The sequence below is a fragment of the Contarinia nasturtii genome, unplaced genomic scaffold, assembly GCF_009176525.2.
Source record: "Contarinia nasturtii isolate CC-2019 unplaced genomic scaffold, AAFC_CNas_1.1 Cnas_scaffold_810, whole genome shotgun sequence".
In the NCBI taxonomy this organism is placed as follows: domain Eukaryota; kingdom Metazoa; phylum Arthropoda; class Insecta; order Diptera; family Cecidomyiidae; genus Contarinia; species Contarinia nasturtii.
Genome location: NW_022198157.1, coordinates 931033 through 950572, shown reverse-complemented (window position 1 = coordinate 950572; position 19540 = coordinate 931033). Strand labels below are relative to the sequence as shown.

The 19540-nt window shown below is 35.1% G+C and overlaps 3 protein-coding genes across 5 annotated transcripts in view; 2 read left to right on the top strand and 1 right to left on the bottom strand.

The window, feature by feature from the left end:
- The window catches only part of LOC116341905 (carbonic anhydrase-related protein 10), a 78184-nt gene that overhangs the window by 44571 nt on the left and 14073 nt on the right, over positions 1–19540 (top strand). For both annotated transcript variants that reach the window (XM_031769252.1, XM_031769253.1), the window contains exons 3-6: positions 7579–7584; positions 7666–7796; positions 9846–10037; positions 11364–11526. In XM_031769252.1, coding sequence (XP_031625112.1) covers positions 7579–7584; positions 7666–7796; positions 9846–10037; positions 11364–11526 — 492 coding nt within the window. The remainder of the gene's footprint in view (positions 1–7578; positions 7585–7665; positions 7797–9845; positions 10038–11363; positions 11527–19540) is intronic.
- Positions 13022–14617, bottom strand: LOC116341904 (pollen-specific leucine-rich repeat extensin-like protein 1). 2 transcript variants are annotated; one of them, XM_031769251.1, is made up of 3 exons: positions 14240–14617; positions 13769–13945; positions 13022–13633 (listed from the first exon to the last, which is right to left on the bottom strand). In XM_031769251.1, exons 1-3 carry the CDS (start codon positions 14550–14552, stop codon positions 13362–13364), a joined length of 762 nt encoding a protein of 253 aa, XP_031625111.1. In that variant the 5' UTR covers positions 14553–14617; the 3' UTR covers positions 13022–13361. The 2 variants fall into 2 exon arrangements, with proteins under 2 accessions (XP_031625111.1, XP_031625110.1); XM_031769250.1 differs by having other exon boundaries at positions 13769–14617.
- LOC116341906 lies at positions 17404–18927 on the top strand. The gene is made up of 3 exons (XM_031769254.1): positions 17404–17554; positions 17625–18398; positions 18498–18927. Exons 1-3 carry the CDS (start codon positions 17546–17548, stop codon positions 18591–18593), a joined length of 879 nt encoding a protein of 292 aa, XP_031625114.1. The 5' UTR covers positions 17404–17545; the 3' UTR covers positions 18594–18927.

Sequence of the window (19540 nt, the reverse complement as noted above, 5' to 3'; positions counted from 1 at the left end):
CCTCTCTCTCTCTCTGTCATTTTTCGTTCTATGGAATTATAGTTACATAGTACTCGATGACTTTTGTGTACGGGGTTTTGCCTTTTTACAAGCGTAACAATACCACAAACTCTATCCGAAAATCGTTCACATCCATTTCGAACCAAATGAGATTCACTCGTCGTTATATTCGTTCTCTTTCTCTTTCGCTCTCGCTTCCACCTCTCCGCACATCCTCTCTTTTCAAAACTTCTTCCGTTCCGTTCGGTGCAAGTTTTTGTTTCACAATCAAGACAAGAAGTGTTTGTACAAGTGTGAAGTCTGCGTAGCGCGCGAACGAGCGCATCCGAACTTTTTCATTCGAATTTCAATAACCGCACAGAATTATTAACCTTAATAAAATTAAAACCTAAATGAAAATTGCAATTTATTTTCATGCAAAAAGTCGTCGCATTCCAAACTCGAGAGAAGAGGAGCGTTGAAGTGCTGAGAGAATTGCTTCAAAAAAGGCGTTAACAGTGGCAAAAGGAATCGGTTCTGCCATGAATGAAATCAAGAAATCTATGCAAAATGTGTCGGCGGATCCATGGATTTGTGTGTGTGTGTGTGCAAATGACTTTGCTGCTTTTGGTAAAAAGGCGCTGAAAGTTTTTCAGTTTCATTATTATTATTTTTACTGACGGTTTGTTTTCAGCGCGGCTCAAAATCACTTCACAACACGTGCGCACCACACATACGCCATGCAAACTGCTCAATTTTTCACACTGGCAACAGCAGTCAAATATTTAAATTTGCCAAACTTATTCAATAAGCATACACTTTTCGGGGCGAACATTTTTTTTCACTCTCTCTCATGTTGTTGTCGTGCTTCAAATTTTGTCTATTCCACGGGGTAAAAGTGTTGCTTGTCTCTCTGCACCACAAAACTTGAAATGAATTCGACATGCACATTCGCATCTTCATTGGGATAAAATTAATTTTGCTGTTTTGCATCGTTTGGTGAAACCGCGCTTTTTTTGCTCTCGCTCCAAAGACTCAAAACATCAACTTCGACAAATGTCGACCGCGCAAAATGTTCCCAACCAATTCTAACAGGGGCAAAGGCTTTGGCCTCACTCACCAGAAATGCTTTTATTTTTGACTGGTAAAACTTTTTTCATGTTTCATAACATTCGGTTGTTAGTCCAGGACTTTTTTAAAATTGCAACAATTAATCTTATCGTTTGGGAAGTGTTCAACATTTTGCGTTTAAACACTCCATGTCAGTTCTGATGGGTATACGCGGTTACAAAACATTACTATGTTCAGAATGCCGAAGAAAAAAGTGTATATTTCTGCAAGTAATGGCCCAATTAAGCGAACGTAATGAAGTGAATTCTTCTAAATGGTCGCATCAAATGCATTAAAACTTGCACGAAAAGTTCGTATGTGATTTTTTTCTTGCTTCGCTTTTGAAGTCATGAAAAAAATGCATTTTCAAAATAAAAATTCAAATGCACCTTATTCTCCAAACCATGATGCACTTCAAATATACGAAAGCCATTTTTTCTCTTCTCAAAAGTTGGTTGAAAAACTTTGGATTTTTACCGCGTTGTAAAATGCATTTTTATTAACAAAAACCACGAACTTTATTTCCCAAGTCAGAAAAAGTCAGGTAAACTAACGTTGTTTCTTACATGCACCCAGAAAAATTCCTTTCGCAACGAAAGTTTTGCATTTTGGCATAAACATACACACACACACCGTCTATGTATTATAATTGTTTTCAATTCTCCATGTATTTTGAATAATAATAATCAAAAAACATATAATCGATTTCATAAGCGCAAAACTATTTCGAAAGTTTTTCCAAAGAAATGGAATGAAAAGAAAAAAAAGAGAAGGAAACGACTCGTTTTCTATTCTCCCGACATAAATAATAAATGGAAACAATCGAATCTTGTGCAATTTGAATTCAAAACACAACCAACTTCACTAATAGAGAGAATGTGTATAAGGATAGAAGTAATAAAAATAGATAAAAACAACGATCATAGCTCGAGATAATCATGGTGAAGATGTGCAGGTTTAAACGGTTGAAGATTACGGAGTAAAGTAACTTGAATTTTTTTACAGTAGAAGTAGAATCGAAATTTAGTTTGTACGATGAGAACGAAAGCATAATATCCATTAATCAAATACTGTTCCATTTATCGCATTTATGGTCGATGAAACCGGAGGTAATCGATGGTATTTCTATATTTACTTTAAATCGTCGGCACAATAATTCCCATTTGACTAGATTATCAAAAATAGTTTATTTATATTTAAATGTAACGTTTCCAATTCACGAATAGATTTAAAATTTATTAAGATGTCATATTCATTAAGAAAATGGTCCATTTTAGGGAAAAACATTTAAATATTCTATTCATTATGCAGACAAAAATTTTTGTTCAAGATAAGATTCTGTAAGCGTGCAACGTTCTAAATAATCCACAATGCAACGGAAATATTCAGCGTTGTTCTTTTTTTGATAAATATTTTCAATTGATTTTAATTCTTGGAAATTTTAAATTTCCTTGCTGCTTCATTTCCTAAGAATGACCGCTTTTTCAACATTTATATTGTTTGGTATACTTCGTTGGGTTCTGAAGAAAACTTATCTCTTGTATGGAAAAGCTAATAATAGTCGTTATGGAACCGTTACAATAGATAACTATTTAATTGTAATATTTATTAACCGTTTCATTGAAGCGTGATTTCGAGTAGTAAACGAAGACGTATTTAATATTTTATATTGAAAAATTAATGTAAGTACTGATTACAAAGATACAAATAATGGGTACTAGGAACATGAATGGAAATATTATTTTTTTACAATGTCAATTACGTTTGTTTATCTCCTCAAATTCAACTTTCTTGTCTTAAAATCTAGCTTAAAATAGTTCGATGTGAATGATTTTATTATCTCTACTTTTTTCACAAAATAGATTGGTGTAATGTCTGTCTTTTCGAACGTAGGTGTTTCTTATATATTTTGCAATGAAGTTGTTATTAGCAATTAAAAAAAATACCTTGACATAAAAAATCGATATCAGGTTATGAACCTTCGTTACGGAAGCATCCAACACAAATTTCACCCATTTTTACAATATTTTTCCGTCCACACGTTGTGTGTTTCCGTGGAAAAAAATATTCTTTCATCTGAGGGTTTGAGCTTTTGATCGCCAGCAATCATGGATGCCTTCGAAGTCAAAAGGCCTTATACTTCAGTATTCCAATTAGGTTGGCGTTTCTGTGATTTTTCAAATTGCAAATAATCATATTAAATGCAACATGACGTGTTTAAATAAAATATAACAATGAATGAATAATCAAAGATTTATCTAATTGGATGAAAACGATGCAATAAGACGATTTGTTTTTATCTTTCCAAATGGAAAAAGCTACGAATTATTTTCATTTAGTTATGCGCTTTCGAAATGTATAACAAATGCTTGAATCATCGTCAGAAAATAGATATGATGATAATAGACAACATCATTTTATAAACGTACAAATGATGCATCCAAAACAAAGCCATTGAGAGAATAGAGATTGTGTACAGTGTACAAAGTTTGTACTACAAACCGGTTAAGAAAATTTAATTATCCCTTTGGCTTGTGCTGTTGCATTGCGTCTGCATACATTTTACATGCTTATGTACGTAATATTAATTTGCGTGTAGATAAGACACACACACACACTCATGTCTATCGGCGTTTTGTTGTGTTTTTCTATCAAATAGAAAATCGTTGAAAGCGAGTTCAAATGGGTGAAACGAAAATTTAGCAAAAGAGCGTTGCTTTTACAAATTCCCATATGGGAATGAAGTCGTGCAAAGGACACAATGTCGATGTTTGCCTTGCCAAATATCCCATAGGTTTAATAATTTTAATAAAACCAAACATGTAGCCGTTTGTCTCTTATTTACCGGGCAGTAACTTCGTTTCATTTTTCTACTCTCTCTCGATTGTTTGTTGTGAGTCTCAAGGCATACATTTTGGGCCAACGTCAAAAACCACGTCACGTACGGATAATTACACATGTGTATCATGTAAACTTAGCTCAAGGTGAAGCACACACATACATATCCGTGTCTGACTCGAATAGAATGCATTTCGGCAATATCCATTTAATGAATTCCACAAAAGAAGCCAAAAGTATGCGCCAACTTCATATACTTTAATCAACTTTCAAACCGGTGTATTGTGCCAACGGCAAAATATTTTCTTCATCTAATTTGAGTGAATTGTGGCCGAAGCGCACAAACTAACATGCAAAAAGCCAAAAAAAAAAACTGTTTGGAAAACAACAACTCGACTCGATGTTGTCGTTCGACAAGACAAAGTGACACACACATATATACACAAACACGTGAAGAATAACGAATGAGCCACGGGACAAGTGAACAAACATACACAAAATACGAAAACAATAATACAAACTGAATATTTCAATGCCACACGAAAACGGATGTGAAAAAGTTTAGATTTCATTGATTTTTACATTTGAAGCGCACCGAACAAAATACGCCTTGAGCTGTCGCACAACAATTTTCTCTCTTGCTTTCTCTTTTCCTTTTTATAACTTAAAAATTTCGTCGAAATCTTTCTCTTCAGTTTATTTTCATCGATATACTTCGGTACGTAGATGGCATTCGTTCTAGTTCCCGTCTAGCCAAGTTTATGGTGTGTCTCTTGGATGACAAACTTCGATAAATGATTGCCTCCCGAGTAATATCGAATGATTTAACAAACTCTGAGCGCATCGACACTTCATGCTTTTTTTCTTACATTCGTTTCACATACTGTAGCATGTGAATTTTGGGATCGAACGATGCACACATATTATTTGCTCATTTTTCATCCGATCAACGCAGAAGACAGTCGTCGAATGAATTTCGTTTAAACAAATCAACACGATTACATTCTTTTACGTCGTCGGAAAAAGAAGTTGAGATAAAGATCGAAACCACGCAAGGGATATTAGAGTTCGTTAGTGAGAAATTCGTATATTCGAATCAGAATGAAATCAAATAAATAAACTTGAAATGAATTCACCTTCGACGGCGAAAAAAAATGTAATCGAAAAAATATTTCAAATCTGCCCCTGTCACGTGATTGTAAAGTTTGCGTCTTTCAGTTAATAATAATATCTCTGAATCGAAGAAGAAGAAGGAGAAGAGAAAAAAAGCTCGGAAAATATTTTCATTGATTGTGTGTAGTAGGTAGGTGATGAATATTGAGAAAATTAAATTGAAAATGTCAGTTCAAAAATGACTTCATCTATTATTCACGCTGACATCGGGTATTATTTTGAGTCTACGTGATGTTATGATGCGACTGCAAAAGAGTTTCTTTTTCCACTGTTTATGTGTGAGTGCATTTCGGCATTGATTTGCATTGTTCAACTTGCCGTCCCTGAAATCAGCGTTGTGAGAATTGGTTTGACTTTCCCATCGGAATGTAAATATTCACATTTTTTCATCCTCGTTGGAGTAAAACAACGCGCTGAACGAAATGAGAAATTTGAAAGTGGTGACAAATATTGCAACACGTTGATCCATACCTCTCTCCGCACATGCAGCTGAAAGCAATGTGTGCGTATGCGCGCATTCGAATCGATGATCATGTCATGCCGAAAGCGAAGCACACGACAACACCGAATGAAAATGTGAGAAATTGGTATTCACATTTGAGCCAACACTTGATTAATATTATTATTAATAATGTTGCTGCATACGATGAGAGAGTGTGGTGTCTTTTGTCAACGAGTTCGTTTGCATGGAAAATGAGACGACAATGCACACGCATCGAGATTATAAATAAAATGTATTTCACAACTTGATGTCACGTACTCTATCTCTGTACCTCCCTCCTTCCCTTTCTCTCTGTCCCTCTCTCTCTATCTCTCTCTCTCTCTCTCTTTCTATCTATATCAACTGTTTCGTTCCTCATCCGGTATATCTACTTTTCGGTGCATTTTCGGTTTCTGCAACAAACTCGTCACACATTTATTTACAAGAATATTAATGACGAACATGTTTAACACAACACGCAGCACAACAGCATAATCACGGCTTAAATTTTATTGAAAAATAATCCAAATACGTCATCATAACTTGCCACATACACAAAGTTAATTAAGTTGATTGGATAAGAAGTGGTCGTTATCACTTAATCCTCCTCTCCCCCCCACCATCCTTCTCTCTTTCTCTTTTCCGGAAAACAAAAGCTTCCCCACAACTATGTATGTTTTTATGTAGGCTAAAATTATATCAAATTTCTGTCTCTTCCTTCTCGTATACGAACAATGAAAAACGGTCGAAGCGCACATAACGCTGTGTGTTGAACTCACTCTTGTTGTTTTTCGGTTATGACATAAATTTGAATAAAAATACCCCGGCAGAATGAAAATGTGCCATGAATGAATGAATGAATGGAAGAAAAACAATAAGCGAAGAAGAAAAAAGAGAGGAGAATTTGAGAGATGGAATCAGTGGAAAATGTTTGTTGTGTTGTCATAATGCCAATTACACGCAGATATACATACTTTACGCGTGTTCCGTTTCTGTTTTGTTTGTGTGTACGAGCCGAGCGGAGCGGGAAAGAGAGTAGGAATCGCATTGCTTTCTGATTGGAATTGCTAATTTATTTTGACTCAATTCAAACCACCGAGACAACATTCTGTGCAAATAAACAACAATTCTCGGTACTCTGTGATGCTTTTGTCATTTTGGATTTGGTGTTCTGTTGCGGATGCAGCAGCATCATCACCACCACAAACAACAGCCACGAATGAGTTTTATTATTATGCATGTAAGGTTGGTCGTTGAGTTTCCAATTTGATTACTAATTTCATTGTTATGTATTTTGAGTACGGTTTATTTTTAATGCAAAAAACCAACTTTGTGCTCCGTTTGGTCATGCTTTTGTCGATGCCAATTCGGTACGTATGTGCATGTTTTTGTGCGTGCCTCTTTTCTCTCATTGCCTGCATTTCAAATGGATCTCTGATCAAAATACATCTCTTGCATTTTGTGTGCGCTCGATGTGGCACAATATAAACATCGGACGGATTTATTTCAACTTGATTTTACTTCTGGTGAAATGACTTGATACTTGAGATTGTGCCATCGAAATTCAGTCTGAAAACTACATCAAGCTCCACCACCGAATTCAATTGTCAATGTATAGTATTTCCATTTATGATAAATTTTTTTGTGTTCGCTTACTGACAAAAACACGCGTTCATCTTGTCGTCCGATTTATATTATTAAAACTGTATGGATATATTTATTAGATGTTATTTTCATCAAACGAACTGAATCACATCAGAATATCTTCTTTTCTCGGTGTATGATGCGGAAATCATTTTCGCGTATTAATATCACATTGTTTACTCACTGGAACAAAAGACTTCGATTGCCAATCATTTGATCGGATTTCATTAAATAAAAATCATTTTGTCCCTCTTTATATTAAGAAAAAAATTATGAGAATTTTCTCAATCTTTAATATTTATTTCTTCTTTTTTTATTTTCTTTAATATCGCTGGATGAATTTGGATGATCAGGACCAGGTTAGTGATTTTTTCTTGCAAAATACAAATTGATTTTTCATAAGCGTTTCTCACAATGATTTCGATTTTTTTTTTCGCTAGCATTTTGGGGTTTGATCAATCCACAATGGAATATGTGCACAAAAGGACGACGCCAATCACCGATTGATATCGAACCAGACAAATTGCTATTTGATCCGTATCTTCGACCTCTTCACATTGACAAACATAAGGTAAAATTCATAAATTACCTGACAAAATGGTTATTTATTAGGTTAACAGGCTGAAAAACGGTCGAAAAGAATCACTGAACCACACCAGACTTTATTCAACATAAATAATATTATTATCATTTTTATGATTATTGTGTACATTGTGGACGCACGCACGTCCACTGCTGAAATCATCGAACGAAATTTTTTTAAAGGGATGAACAAACAAAAATATTCAACAAAAGTATTTTGTTTGGAAAACTTATTCTTTTTTTCGCAAACGAAAATTTACATGTTCGATACACAGGCAAGCCGATGGGCATATATAAAACACACCGAATGGAATAACTCATGGATTTTGATTCAATCGACAAAGTGAAAGAGATCTATATAATTTATATGCATGTGCACGTTTTCAATATTCTGTCTCTTCTTTTTGCATGTCGATTCGTTTTCTATTCGTGTATCTATCTTATGTTCGAATCAAAACATAAATTCTCCATTTGGCAGAGGGAAATAAACATTGTGCAACGTTCGACTTACAAGCAGCACAGCGACGATTTACGATACGAGCAAAAAGCGAGGGGGGAAAGTTAATATTAAGATGGTGTCTCGAAACGAAGAGAGACATCCGGCAAACATGAATATGAAGTGTTTCGCACAGTGCATTGCACTTCAGAGAATGCAAAAATGAAAACGAATCGATTATCGGAATGTGATGGGCGAGCAAAAAAAAAAATATAATCATAATAGTAAAATGGATAGAAATATTCTCGCCCAGTCGTTCAGAAAAACACTTTTCGAATCGTTTACTTCTTGGCTCAAGAGCGCTTTGCCTCACACTTGACGTCGAAAATAGTATAAAATTTCCAGCAAACATGTTAACTCTTTTGCTGCCGTTTTGTTGCTTTCGTTGTTTATTCTTTTACATCGAGATGAGCATACAAATAAAAATCGCATATATATTTTTTTTTTGTAGCGACGAAGAAAACTTTTGAATATTTGAATGTTTTGGCGATTGTGTATGCATTCAACGATGCTAAAATTGATTTTGATCTGCCTTCGTCACAACGTTCGCTTGCTGTGGAATTTTTCCAATACATGAAAATGCATTTTTCTATGGAACGCACTCGAAATTCCGTAAATGCTGTGAATGATCTAATACGTAATGGTAAGGAAAGAAGTGACGATTTGAGGAAGACCCACAGAATGGATTTTGCTATAGAAAATGTGCCATTTTTCACAAGTGAAAACAAGCGCATATTTAAAAATCCAAGAACCATTATGAGTACAAAAGCGTATATCCAGTTTTTGTTATGAAATTTATGGATTTGGTGTATTGTATCGTCGTCACCTACGAAACTTCAACGGCCATCAGCATATAAATCATTCGGCATAAAAAGACTTTGTTCGAGAAAGTTTTCGTAAGACGTGGAAATGAAAAAATATACGGCAAAAAAAGAAATAATAACAAAATGCTTAAGAGTGACGACGCCATATACTCGAACTCTGACCTGTGATGGTCAACCATTGATCCGAAAAAATCGTGTATTCTTGCTACAAATAGCTACTTACATGAATTATATGTATTTTTACGAAGGATTGCATGCATCATCACTACAAAGGTACAAAAGCAGCACTTTACACCAGAAAAAAAAGCAAAGGCACTTTTTTACCTTTAAAAAAGCTGGCCTTTTTATTTATTTACATTTTCTGTTTTGACATACATACAAAATATTCCATCCGCACGAACATTTATCATATTTGTAGAAGTAGGCTTATTAGGTCTGTCGACCGAAACACAAAACATGAGACGAAAAGGAATAACAGCGGGGAGAAAACAATACAAACTTTGAAGGAAATAATTTTTCATGCAAATACTGTTTTTTTGTTTGGCAAGAGAGCGTTTTTTTTCCTTCCTCATCGTTTCCTTTTCGCTTGCACTTCAAAACCATTTTCACAGTCGCGTAAAAGTAAACAAAAGTCTGGATGGGCAACAGTGAAGTTTGCCGCCTTTTCAATCCATTACGTTTGTTATTTTTGTGCATTTTTTGTCTCTGTATGTTTCAGGTTTCGGGTGTACTACAAAATACAGGCCAATCGCTCGTGTTTCGAATTGATAAAGATACAAAACAGCATGTTAACATATCCGGGGGTCCGTTGGCTTATCGCTATCAGTTTGAAGAAATTTACATTCACTATGGCATCGACAATAGTCTAGGATCCGAACATAGAATACATGGCTATCATTTTCCAGGCGAGGTAAGTACATTACTGACCTAAGTCGGCACCCATTGAAAATACGGATTATTATTTTTTTCTTCTTCGTTGGTCTGCTTTTTTTACTCAAGCAATTTAATAGTGTTCGACTGAGGGAAAAAACATGGTTTTTATTCTTTGTCGGTCGACCTTTCGCCAATTACCATCCCCCCAAACAATGGTCATGCATAAAAGACTGATGAAAATTCATATTTCCATCTTTTTGATCAGTTAGATTGGAATAAAAGCAGTGATGAGCACATTAGCTGGCTAATTTGCCATCACTGTGTACACCGGCTAACGAATGCGTAAGCCAGCACTAACACACGTCAGGAGAATTGGACGTTTTCACACGCATACTATCATACACAGTCACACAGACAGTGTAGACAGTTAGCTGGCTAACGATTGGTGTACACCAAATGTTGGTATACACCGAGGCTAAGACAACGCTGGCTAACGCAAAACCATCACTGAATAAAAGAATGGGGTGAACACGCATATATCACATTCGATATTTTGATGGAGTTTTTTTGAATTTTAATTTTCCCTAACGCTCATTTTGAACCGTTGATATGGTCAACTACTTCATTATATTACACTTTTGTCATGCATATATGGAAAAATCACACACTTTTAATCTTTGACATCGATTTATATATTGCTGTATATTGCATTTTGAATATGCATGCAGATGGTTTTTATTGTGTCATGAGATTGACCATTGGAGACAATGAAAATGCTAAATTGAGGTTAAACCACTTGCGGTGTTTTGCATTCAAATAACACATGTACATGTATACTGACAACAAATTCCGATGACTTTCTGTTTTTTTCACATTCCATTGCACCATTGCGGGCTTAAACGCTTCGAATGTAAACATTTCGGTCTGAATGTTTGTCTATATGTTGAATCCAAGGGACATTTCTTGAAAATAGTTTGAATGCCACATACAAATATTTGACAGAAATGCATCAACGGCAAATATATACAAAGAAATGATGATAAATGTGAAGATGATGAAGAAACCACAATACCCGTTCCACATTTGTAGCATGATCGATAAATGCTAATCGACATAGTTGAACTTTTTGTTTCGACAATCATGTTGAAACCAATATACACGAATTGATTTATGCAAAGATGAGCGAATCGATTTGTTTTCCAATGGATTTTCAATTAAGCATCCATTCTTTATGCCACAGTTGGTTTAACACTTGAATCCAATTTTTCTCTAATCCGGTTTTAAACGATTCAAAAGCCTTGGTAAATTAAATTGAAACTTTATTTTTTTTTTCATCTTTCTCTCTCTCTCTTTATCACTGCAGATCCAATTATATGGCTTCAATAAGGAATTGTACCATAACATGTCTGAAGCACAGCACAAATCGCAGGGCATAGTTGGCATTTCGGTTATGGTCCAAATAGGCGAAACACCAAATGCCGAACTTAGAATAATCACTAGTACATTTAATAAGGTTTTATATAGAGGTAAGTACAAAATACGTTCTATATCGATACAACGACAACCATTTTCTGGTGTGAGTGAGTGTGTGTGAATGATGCGTACAGGGCATGTGCATTAGATTAGTCAATTTGCATATATTTCGATTTTTGGATAGGTACCAATTTGTCGATGGTGCATACGGTGCAGTGTACTGAGTTTTGTTGATATCGTAATACTCAAGTGATGCTGCATTTTGCTTGCACACATATTCAATAGTCTTTTATTCAATTATCACAGAACATTAGACCGAATGCATAGGTGCTTGAGCATCAAGGTGTGTTTTGAGACATAAAATCAATAATTTTGGTTTCATTCCATTGAACCGACACATTGAATGTTGATGATGTGCCAGCCATACAAAATGCCAATAAATTTTAAATGAAGAACATTTAATGCTGATTAAGTAATGTCTATTTGCGTTTAGATAGATTCAAATAAATTCTACGGCGTTTAAGCCCATTCTGAAGCCAAACGATTGTGTTTTATTTTTCAAACACATGTAATTGACAATGCAATCAAATAAATTCACATTTAGACACATAATCTCACGTAATAATTGCATGCCCTTTGCATAATCTACCTGCTTATCAACATTTCACGTAGAATCGTTTACATTTGCATTTATCACATTTTGGCTAATGGGACCATTTTCATACAACACATATTCTACACACAATTATACTTTCTCATGTGTATGAGTGATCTCTACATAAGCGCGGTTCAAATATCTTCGTATGTCATATCGACGCTTCGTCTCTTTTGTCAAGAAAGACGCTTTCGAAAAATAAATTGATTGAAATTTCGCTTTTGATTTTGTTTAAATTATTTACCCACATAGTAACTATGATTCAAATAAATTAATTGCCAATTCATTGTGGAATTTTTTTAAACTATTTTTTTCTTGGAAAATCAATCTTATTATATTTATAAAGAAACTCAATTAAAATGTACAATAATCAATGACATTTCAGCATATTGTAAATATATCCATTTGGTTATAACGATACGAACATGAATATTTGATCATATAATCTCAATTTCATGTGAAACTATATGCAATTGCACTTCACAATTTGAATTTTAAGATACTTTTAATGCAATAGCTCACTTCATATTCTTCGAATGTGGGAAACATGTTCATGGAACTTTTGAGGTTTCCTTCCAATGCAAAACCAATGAACCAAAGGCACATTTTATCCAAATTGGTTTGAATACTTTAAAATTGTTTAGTTACAACCGCAAGTTGTTCCATCGATACAGTATACTTACATTGTGTCAATAATATTAACATTTATATTTATCTGAAATAACTTTAAAATGCCATTTAATTCAGCAGAAATCAGGTTAAAATTGTTACAATTTTCAGTGAGCAAAATTCAAAACTGTTGCGATCTGCATGTACACTCTACTGAAAAATACTTAACCATTCCACCAAGAGTGAGTGTACCTTGTTATTTAAAATAATTGAAACAAGTGACATAAAATGCAATACAATTCAAACCGATTTATTTCGTATGTTTCGCGGTCGATGTCAAACATGAATAATAAATTTGGAAATTGGTAATTTTAAAAATTAAATACATTGTTTCATAGGAAACGTACAAAAAAAAAACCACAATCACACGTCATTTCTAAAGGTCTTCAAACAGAAAAAAACCGAAAATCGAAATGAATCATGATTACTTATTGGCGTAAATATGCGTCACAATATAGTGCAAAAAAAGGTCGACTTATTACAACTAGAATTTTTTGTTATTTTTTTTTCTCATTGATATCGAAGAATCAGTATCAATTGAGTTGTGCATCTTTCATAAGTTCATTACTTGATTGTGTCCACTGGTTTTTGATTGGAGCTATTGTTTGGTTTTGAGTCACCGAATCGTACGTCGATGTCGTAGTCGAGCCCGTTGTAATTGCCTTGAGTTGATGATGGTGTTACTGTCGGTTCACTGACACCCGGCACAATCGGCTGGTTATTATTGGTAATATCAGTGTCATTGTTGGTCGCTATTGCTGCATCGTTTCCATTATAATTATTGTCATTATTCTTGTTATTCGTTGCGAATTGACTTGTGGTGGCATCGGTTGGACCTGTTTGTTTGATTCGATATCATTGTTTACATTAAACATAAAATACATGAATATGTGCAATTTGTGCATGTGAATCAATTCTATTTTGGTCATATGCAATAAGAAAGAAAAAGTACTCGCAAACAACATCATTACCTGCTGCTTCACTTGTATATTGAGGTTTATTGTCAGCGTTGAAAATGCTTGGCGTGCTCGTGCTCAGACCACTTGGATAGAATACTGTATTTGCATCAAGCGGTCGAATGGTATTTGTATCGTATGTTGATTCCGATGTCGGAAGTGGATCGGCTGGCAAATTTGTTGGATTGTTCACTGAATTGTTTGAATCATATCCCAAATTGTTATTATTATTATTGTTTTCAAATGTATTCGAAGGAATGTAGCCACCGTTAAATGTATTGGAATTTTGATTGCCGAAATTTTGTGGATTGAACGGAAAATTTGGATTAAAATTAAAAGGACTAATCATAGTTGGGTTGAATGGAAGCGGATTGGTGATCGAAGGCACTGGATTGTTTATATTTGGAATGAATGGCATTGGATTGTGGTTCATGCTTGGATTGTATGGAATCGGTGGGATTGACATTGTATTTGTATTAGCCATACCATCTTCTTCGGGCTTATGATTGCAATCCGGTGTATGCTTGTGATGCGGATGATGATGAGGATGATGATGGAAGTGTGGAAATGGCGGTGGTCCATAAACTGGTGGCGGAGGTGGTCCGTACATCGGCAATGGCGGTGGTGGAGGCCCAAATTGTCCGTTAAGTTGATGAAATGCAAGACCATGATTATGATTGTGAAAACCATTCACATCCATCGTGAATTGAAAATGTTTAAAATTATTTTTGCGGTGAAAAGTGGCATTTGATGCTGTCACACCAAAAATCACTAACACAAAAAAACTAAACAATTTCATTTTTTCTTAATTTGAATGAAATTCGACTTGATTTTGACTCTTTTTAAAATTTTATTCAACTCAAAACTAACAACAATTTGGTTCAGAAACGTGCTTCGACAAATGTACGCAATGTATCACTTGAGAAAATTATTGGGTGCTGTTATTGTCCGGTGTCTCGATTCAAACTAATGATTGTCGAACGAGAAAGACTGTCGAAGTACACGAACGTCGAAAAAAATGAACATTAAGAACTTTGATGTAAATGTGAAACATCACATACATACAACAGCACAACGACCCGTTAGCAATGTTCGTGATGCGAACGACTGTGTTAAGACGAGTGTAGAACAACAGGCACAGCAGTGCTGAGCACGAACACAAACAAATAAGAAACATAAGAAAGTGATGCGTCGATAAGACGATCATACACAATGAGACGAGTAAAGCAAATCTCAAAAAAACCGAACCAATATAAATGTAACGCACAAAAACCCAACACAAATAACACAGACAAATCGAATAAAAATAACCAGAAACGAAAAAACCCTGAACGAACACATTTCAGTTCAGTGGATGCGGTTTGTGTTTTTGTTTTGTGACTAAATATTTTGTTGAAATCATTTGATACGGTCGAATAATACATGAAGCAAAAAAATACAAACAAACAAAAACAGCAGTGAATCGATGAGAATATGGACAATTATCTCAAAAATTTGCTCCGACTTACATTCCATTTAATCGGTCACTCGGTCAAAAAATGCGTGTATACAGAGGTCAAGGTCTTGATAACTCTTTATCTGACTAACGTAAGTCTGTACCGGCATATCAGCCAACTCAATGACTCGGCGATACATTACTCGATTAAAAAAAGACTCATTTTGAGTGGAAAAATATAAATACATTTATCTCCGTAGTTTTATTTATTACGATACATTTATTATTAGCGGGATTTCCGTTAATCGCGGGGTTTTCCGCATGTTAATACTTTTTTCTATAATTAAGACGTTTCTCAAGACATTAACAGTGTAATTTTATGCGGTAAATTGATGGTGCTTCACATACCACAAACGCACACATTCTACTCAATGAAACGATTGACTCAGATGTACGAATGCGTGTGAATATATGAAAATTAATAAAGAAGTGCGAGCTTGCGAATATTGAGAGGGGAAAAATAGAAGGAGAAAGTTGTTTTTGTGATGAGAGATAGAGATGTTGGTGTTAATTTAAGCATAACACCGCGACTACTGATAACCTTTTCGATGACGCAAGGTTTAAAAATATATATATATATAAAAAAAGTGTTGTTACAACGAGATAAACTCGCCGCGTTTTGTCTGTGAATTGAATGTCAATTCTGTAATAACATTTGAATGTTGATCACATTGAAACTTTGGTTTTTCATTCATTTTTAGCACTTTGTTTACAATGTCAAAGTGGCCGTTGGAAACGAAAGCGTGCCAAAGTTAGTCTTTTTCTGAAAAGCATATTTTATTCTTACTTCATGCACATTTTTTTTGCTTCAATTAAAATGCCACTTTGGTATGAATCTTGCGACAGTGCGCTATCGCATAGCAATGTCATTAAAATCGTGTTAGATTCTGTGGATTTAATTTATTTTACAAGAACTCGAGCAAAATACTATTTAATTATTATTATTTTTGCTGTGTACAAGTGCAAAAACGTTGTAATCGCACCCTCTAATAAAAAAACAGCACATACCATAAGAGGAACTGAAACCAAAGCGCAAAAAATAATATTTTTATTACATTAATTCGTATTGTAATTATTAAATTGAAAGGCCAACAGTGGCAACAATAAAATCGCGGTTATAAGAGCATAGCACCGATGAACCGAAATTCCCACACAGAACAATAGCATGGCACAACACATCATTCGTTGGCCATATGACTGTGAAGAAAGAGAAAAAACACAACGTGGACTACAATGAAGAAAAAAAAAATCCGCGCTCGCTTGGCAGTTCATAAAATGCGCTCGCTGTGATGAATGACACAATAGCAGACCGCACGCACGTTAAATACTCAATCATAGCGCGTATATATTCATTTTGTTCAAGTCATCCGAGTCAATTTAGTGTAACTGGCACACAATGCGGGGGCACTGCTATTACTTTGTATGGATGCTATCTAATTTGCACTTTTGTATGGTAAATCATTAGATTTTTATTCGGGCATTGAGGCGACTGATTCACGGGCGATTTTGTAATCGAAACTAATCTTATGATAATGCCGATGATGCAACGTGTTTGGACGAGAACTATTTTTACTGCAACAAAAAAATTCGCATTAAAATCACTGATGCGGAAAATTATACACGGAGCATATTTGCATTGAATGGAATGAAGAAAATGTTGAGACGAATTATATGACCCTTTTCAAAGTGTATTTCGAACAAAACAATGTCAATCAAAAATACATTTTGAGCTGTTCAGTATCGGTTTGGAAGTAATTAATTTTGCAGACGTTTGAAGCTCATTAGTTTCATAGTCGACGTATTCGATCGTAAAATCTTGAACAAGAAATGCGTATAAAGATAATCCGAAATGGTGGCAGTGGAATGATTTCGTTGGCTTTCTTTTGGGCGCCGTCAACGGTTCGATGCGTAAGAGAATCAACCGAACGTGGGTAGTTTATTCTTTAAAAGTTGGATTGGCATTACGACAATCGAATTTGTTTTGTTTCTTTTTCGCATACAACAATGTTACGTATATCATAAAACGTGAACTCACTTTCGTTTTCTAAACAAAACAAAAATTCGCTTCGAGTTTTGAAGTGTGCGAAATAAAAAATGGTAATGCTGCCTATTTTGGACGCTAGTTTTTTCATTGGCACTTTTTGCAACCTGTGCAAAAATTCGCACTCCATTCATTGTTTAGTCTGACACGAGTAACGGTACCGAATGAATCGCACAACCATACTATTAACGGTGAATGAAAATTTAAGCGAATTTTTCCAAATAATCAAGAATCAATGTCGAGTTAAGCCTGAACCATGAGAAGGGTAAGTGTTTCATCGAAACATAAGATAAAAATCGACATCTTAATGATAGTGAAAATTGTGTTGGGATCAGTTTTATTTTTTATTAGTGATTTTCGTGATGAGATTTTCATCCGAAGTGAATTGCTATCCGGCCATAGATGCAAGTGCGGTGCAAAGACAACGATTAGATATATACAAACGACAAAACTCCGAATTTAATCGACTTCAATCGAATAAAATCGATTATAGCGCTTATGAAGACATAAACGATCAAGCGCCAAACGATCAATCGGCCGAATTAATAGATCAATCGGAAAGTCGACGTTTTGGCACAAGAAAACGGCCGTGTGTGCCAGTTTATTCAAATTATGGTGGAAAGCGTCGTAGAGGTGGACGCGGACGAAATAGTGGACTCGGCGATGGACGAACATTATATGATTTAAATTTCTACTTTCTCGGCTATCAACCGAATCGGTATCAAGTGAATCCAGGCAGTCAAAGCGTTTCAGCAATTGCTGCAACGGATAACAATAGACCAGTAAGTGATAGTTCACATTACGATCACTACGGAGGGTATTATGATTGCGAGCCAAATCCATTCTATCGTCCACCATTTGGTGGACATGGTGGCGGCGGAAATGGCGCGCTTAGTGATGATCCCAATGGCCAAAGTTATTTGGGTTTATTGGGTCAAGGTTTGTCTGATTTTTTTAACGGATTATTTGGCTATGGTAATCCAAATGCAGGCAGTGGTGGATATGATACGCCCGTTTCTGCTGGCGCTGGTTCCGTTCTAAACGACCAAAATACCAACGATGAAAGGCCCGTCTATGAAATCAACGTACCTGATACAATTGCAGCTTTGGTAACATCAATTTTCTTCATTAAATTCACATTTCGATCACGCGACATTAACCCATTTTCCTCCACACGTGTTGATTATATTTTTCTTTCGTTCATACAGAATCCAAATAATTGGCGACCCGGACAATTAGTCGGCGGCATACAAAACAATGTTAATGGATTTGTGCAGGAAATTTCGCGATATATTCCATTTTAAATTTATTCCAATATTGTAGTTTATTCGAGTTTTTTAATGTGTATTTATGTAATAGTAAAAAAATATTGTGAGAAAAAAAAGCGATCTGTATTGAATTTACCTGGTATAAAAATTGAGTTTTTACTTTCATTTAAAAGTCTTTCGCTTTGTGCGGTGCATAAGAGAGAAAAAAGACGTATATACAGAATTACGACATGACCCAAAATTCATAGAGTGGTGGAATGCGTGGGAGAGCATTTGCAAGAGTGAATTTTGTTTGCTTTTTTTTTTGCGTCTTTGTGTGTGTGTGTCTTTCTTTTTTGATTTGATTCGATCATATTTCAAACGGTAACCGTACATTCCATGGGGATATCAAATTGAGACAAGCAAATCAAATGGTAAACTATATCAAGATGATTGCGATTGAAAGAAACCATTGAAAATTAAATGAAAATATTCTTTCGTGCTTGGCACTTGTAGCGATTCGCCACACACAAAACATTCATCTTTCGGCTGTGTAAAGGGAGAACTCTTTGATGCGAAGAAGAATTGACTCGAAAACTTTACCCTTCTACTTTTCATTGGTTTCGTGTTCTTTGTGTTGCACACTGTGAAAGCAAGCATTTCCAATGAATTCGAATAGCATTCAGATCGCGAAGTTCAAAGCATTGGCAAATTTGTTTTTGCTCCACTGCAAATTGAACCGAGCACAAACAGAAGAAGCAGAAAAAAAATTGGATTTTTGTGGAAACCGAAAGCGGAAACCAAGGGGATAACCGTGAATTGCAGATCGAATAATTTATAATAATAAACGCTATTTCTCTCTATTTTTCACTAATTCTGCTAGTATTTCTACTAGTTTGTTCTAATACTGCTATTTTTTGCTAATTTTTCTAGTACGTCAAAAATATTGCATACGTCAGATTGACAGCATGATCGAATAACCGAAATGTGTTTACGTAAATGTT

Coding starts and splice junctions, on each gene's coding strand:
- LOC116341904 (XM_031769250.1), bottom strand. CDS start 14,552: ATGAAATTGTTTAGTTTTTTTGTGTTAGTGATTTTTGGTGTGACAGCA. Junction 13,634..13,768: donor ATATACAAGTGAAGCAGCAG/GTAATGATGTTG, acceptor TCAAACAAACAG/GTCCAACCGATGCCACCACA.
- LOC116341906 (XM_031769254.1), top strand. Junction 18,399..18,497: donor CTGATACAATTGCAGCTTTG/GTAACATCAATT, acceptor TCGTTCATACAG/AATCCAAATAATTGGCGACC.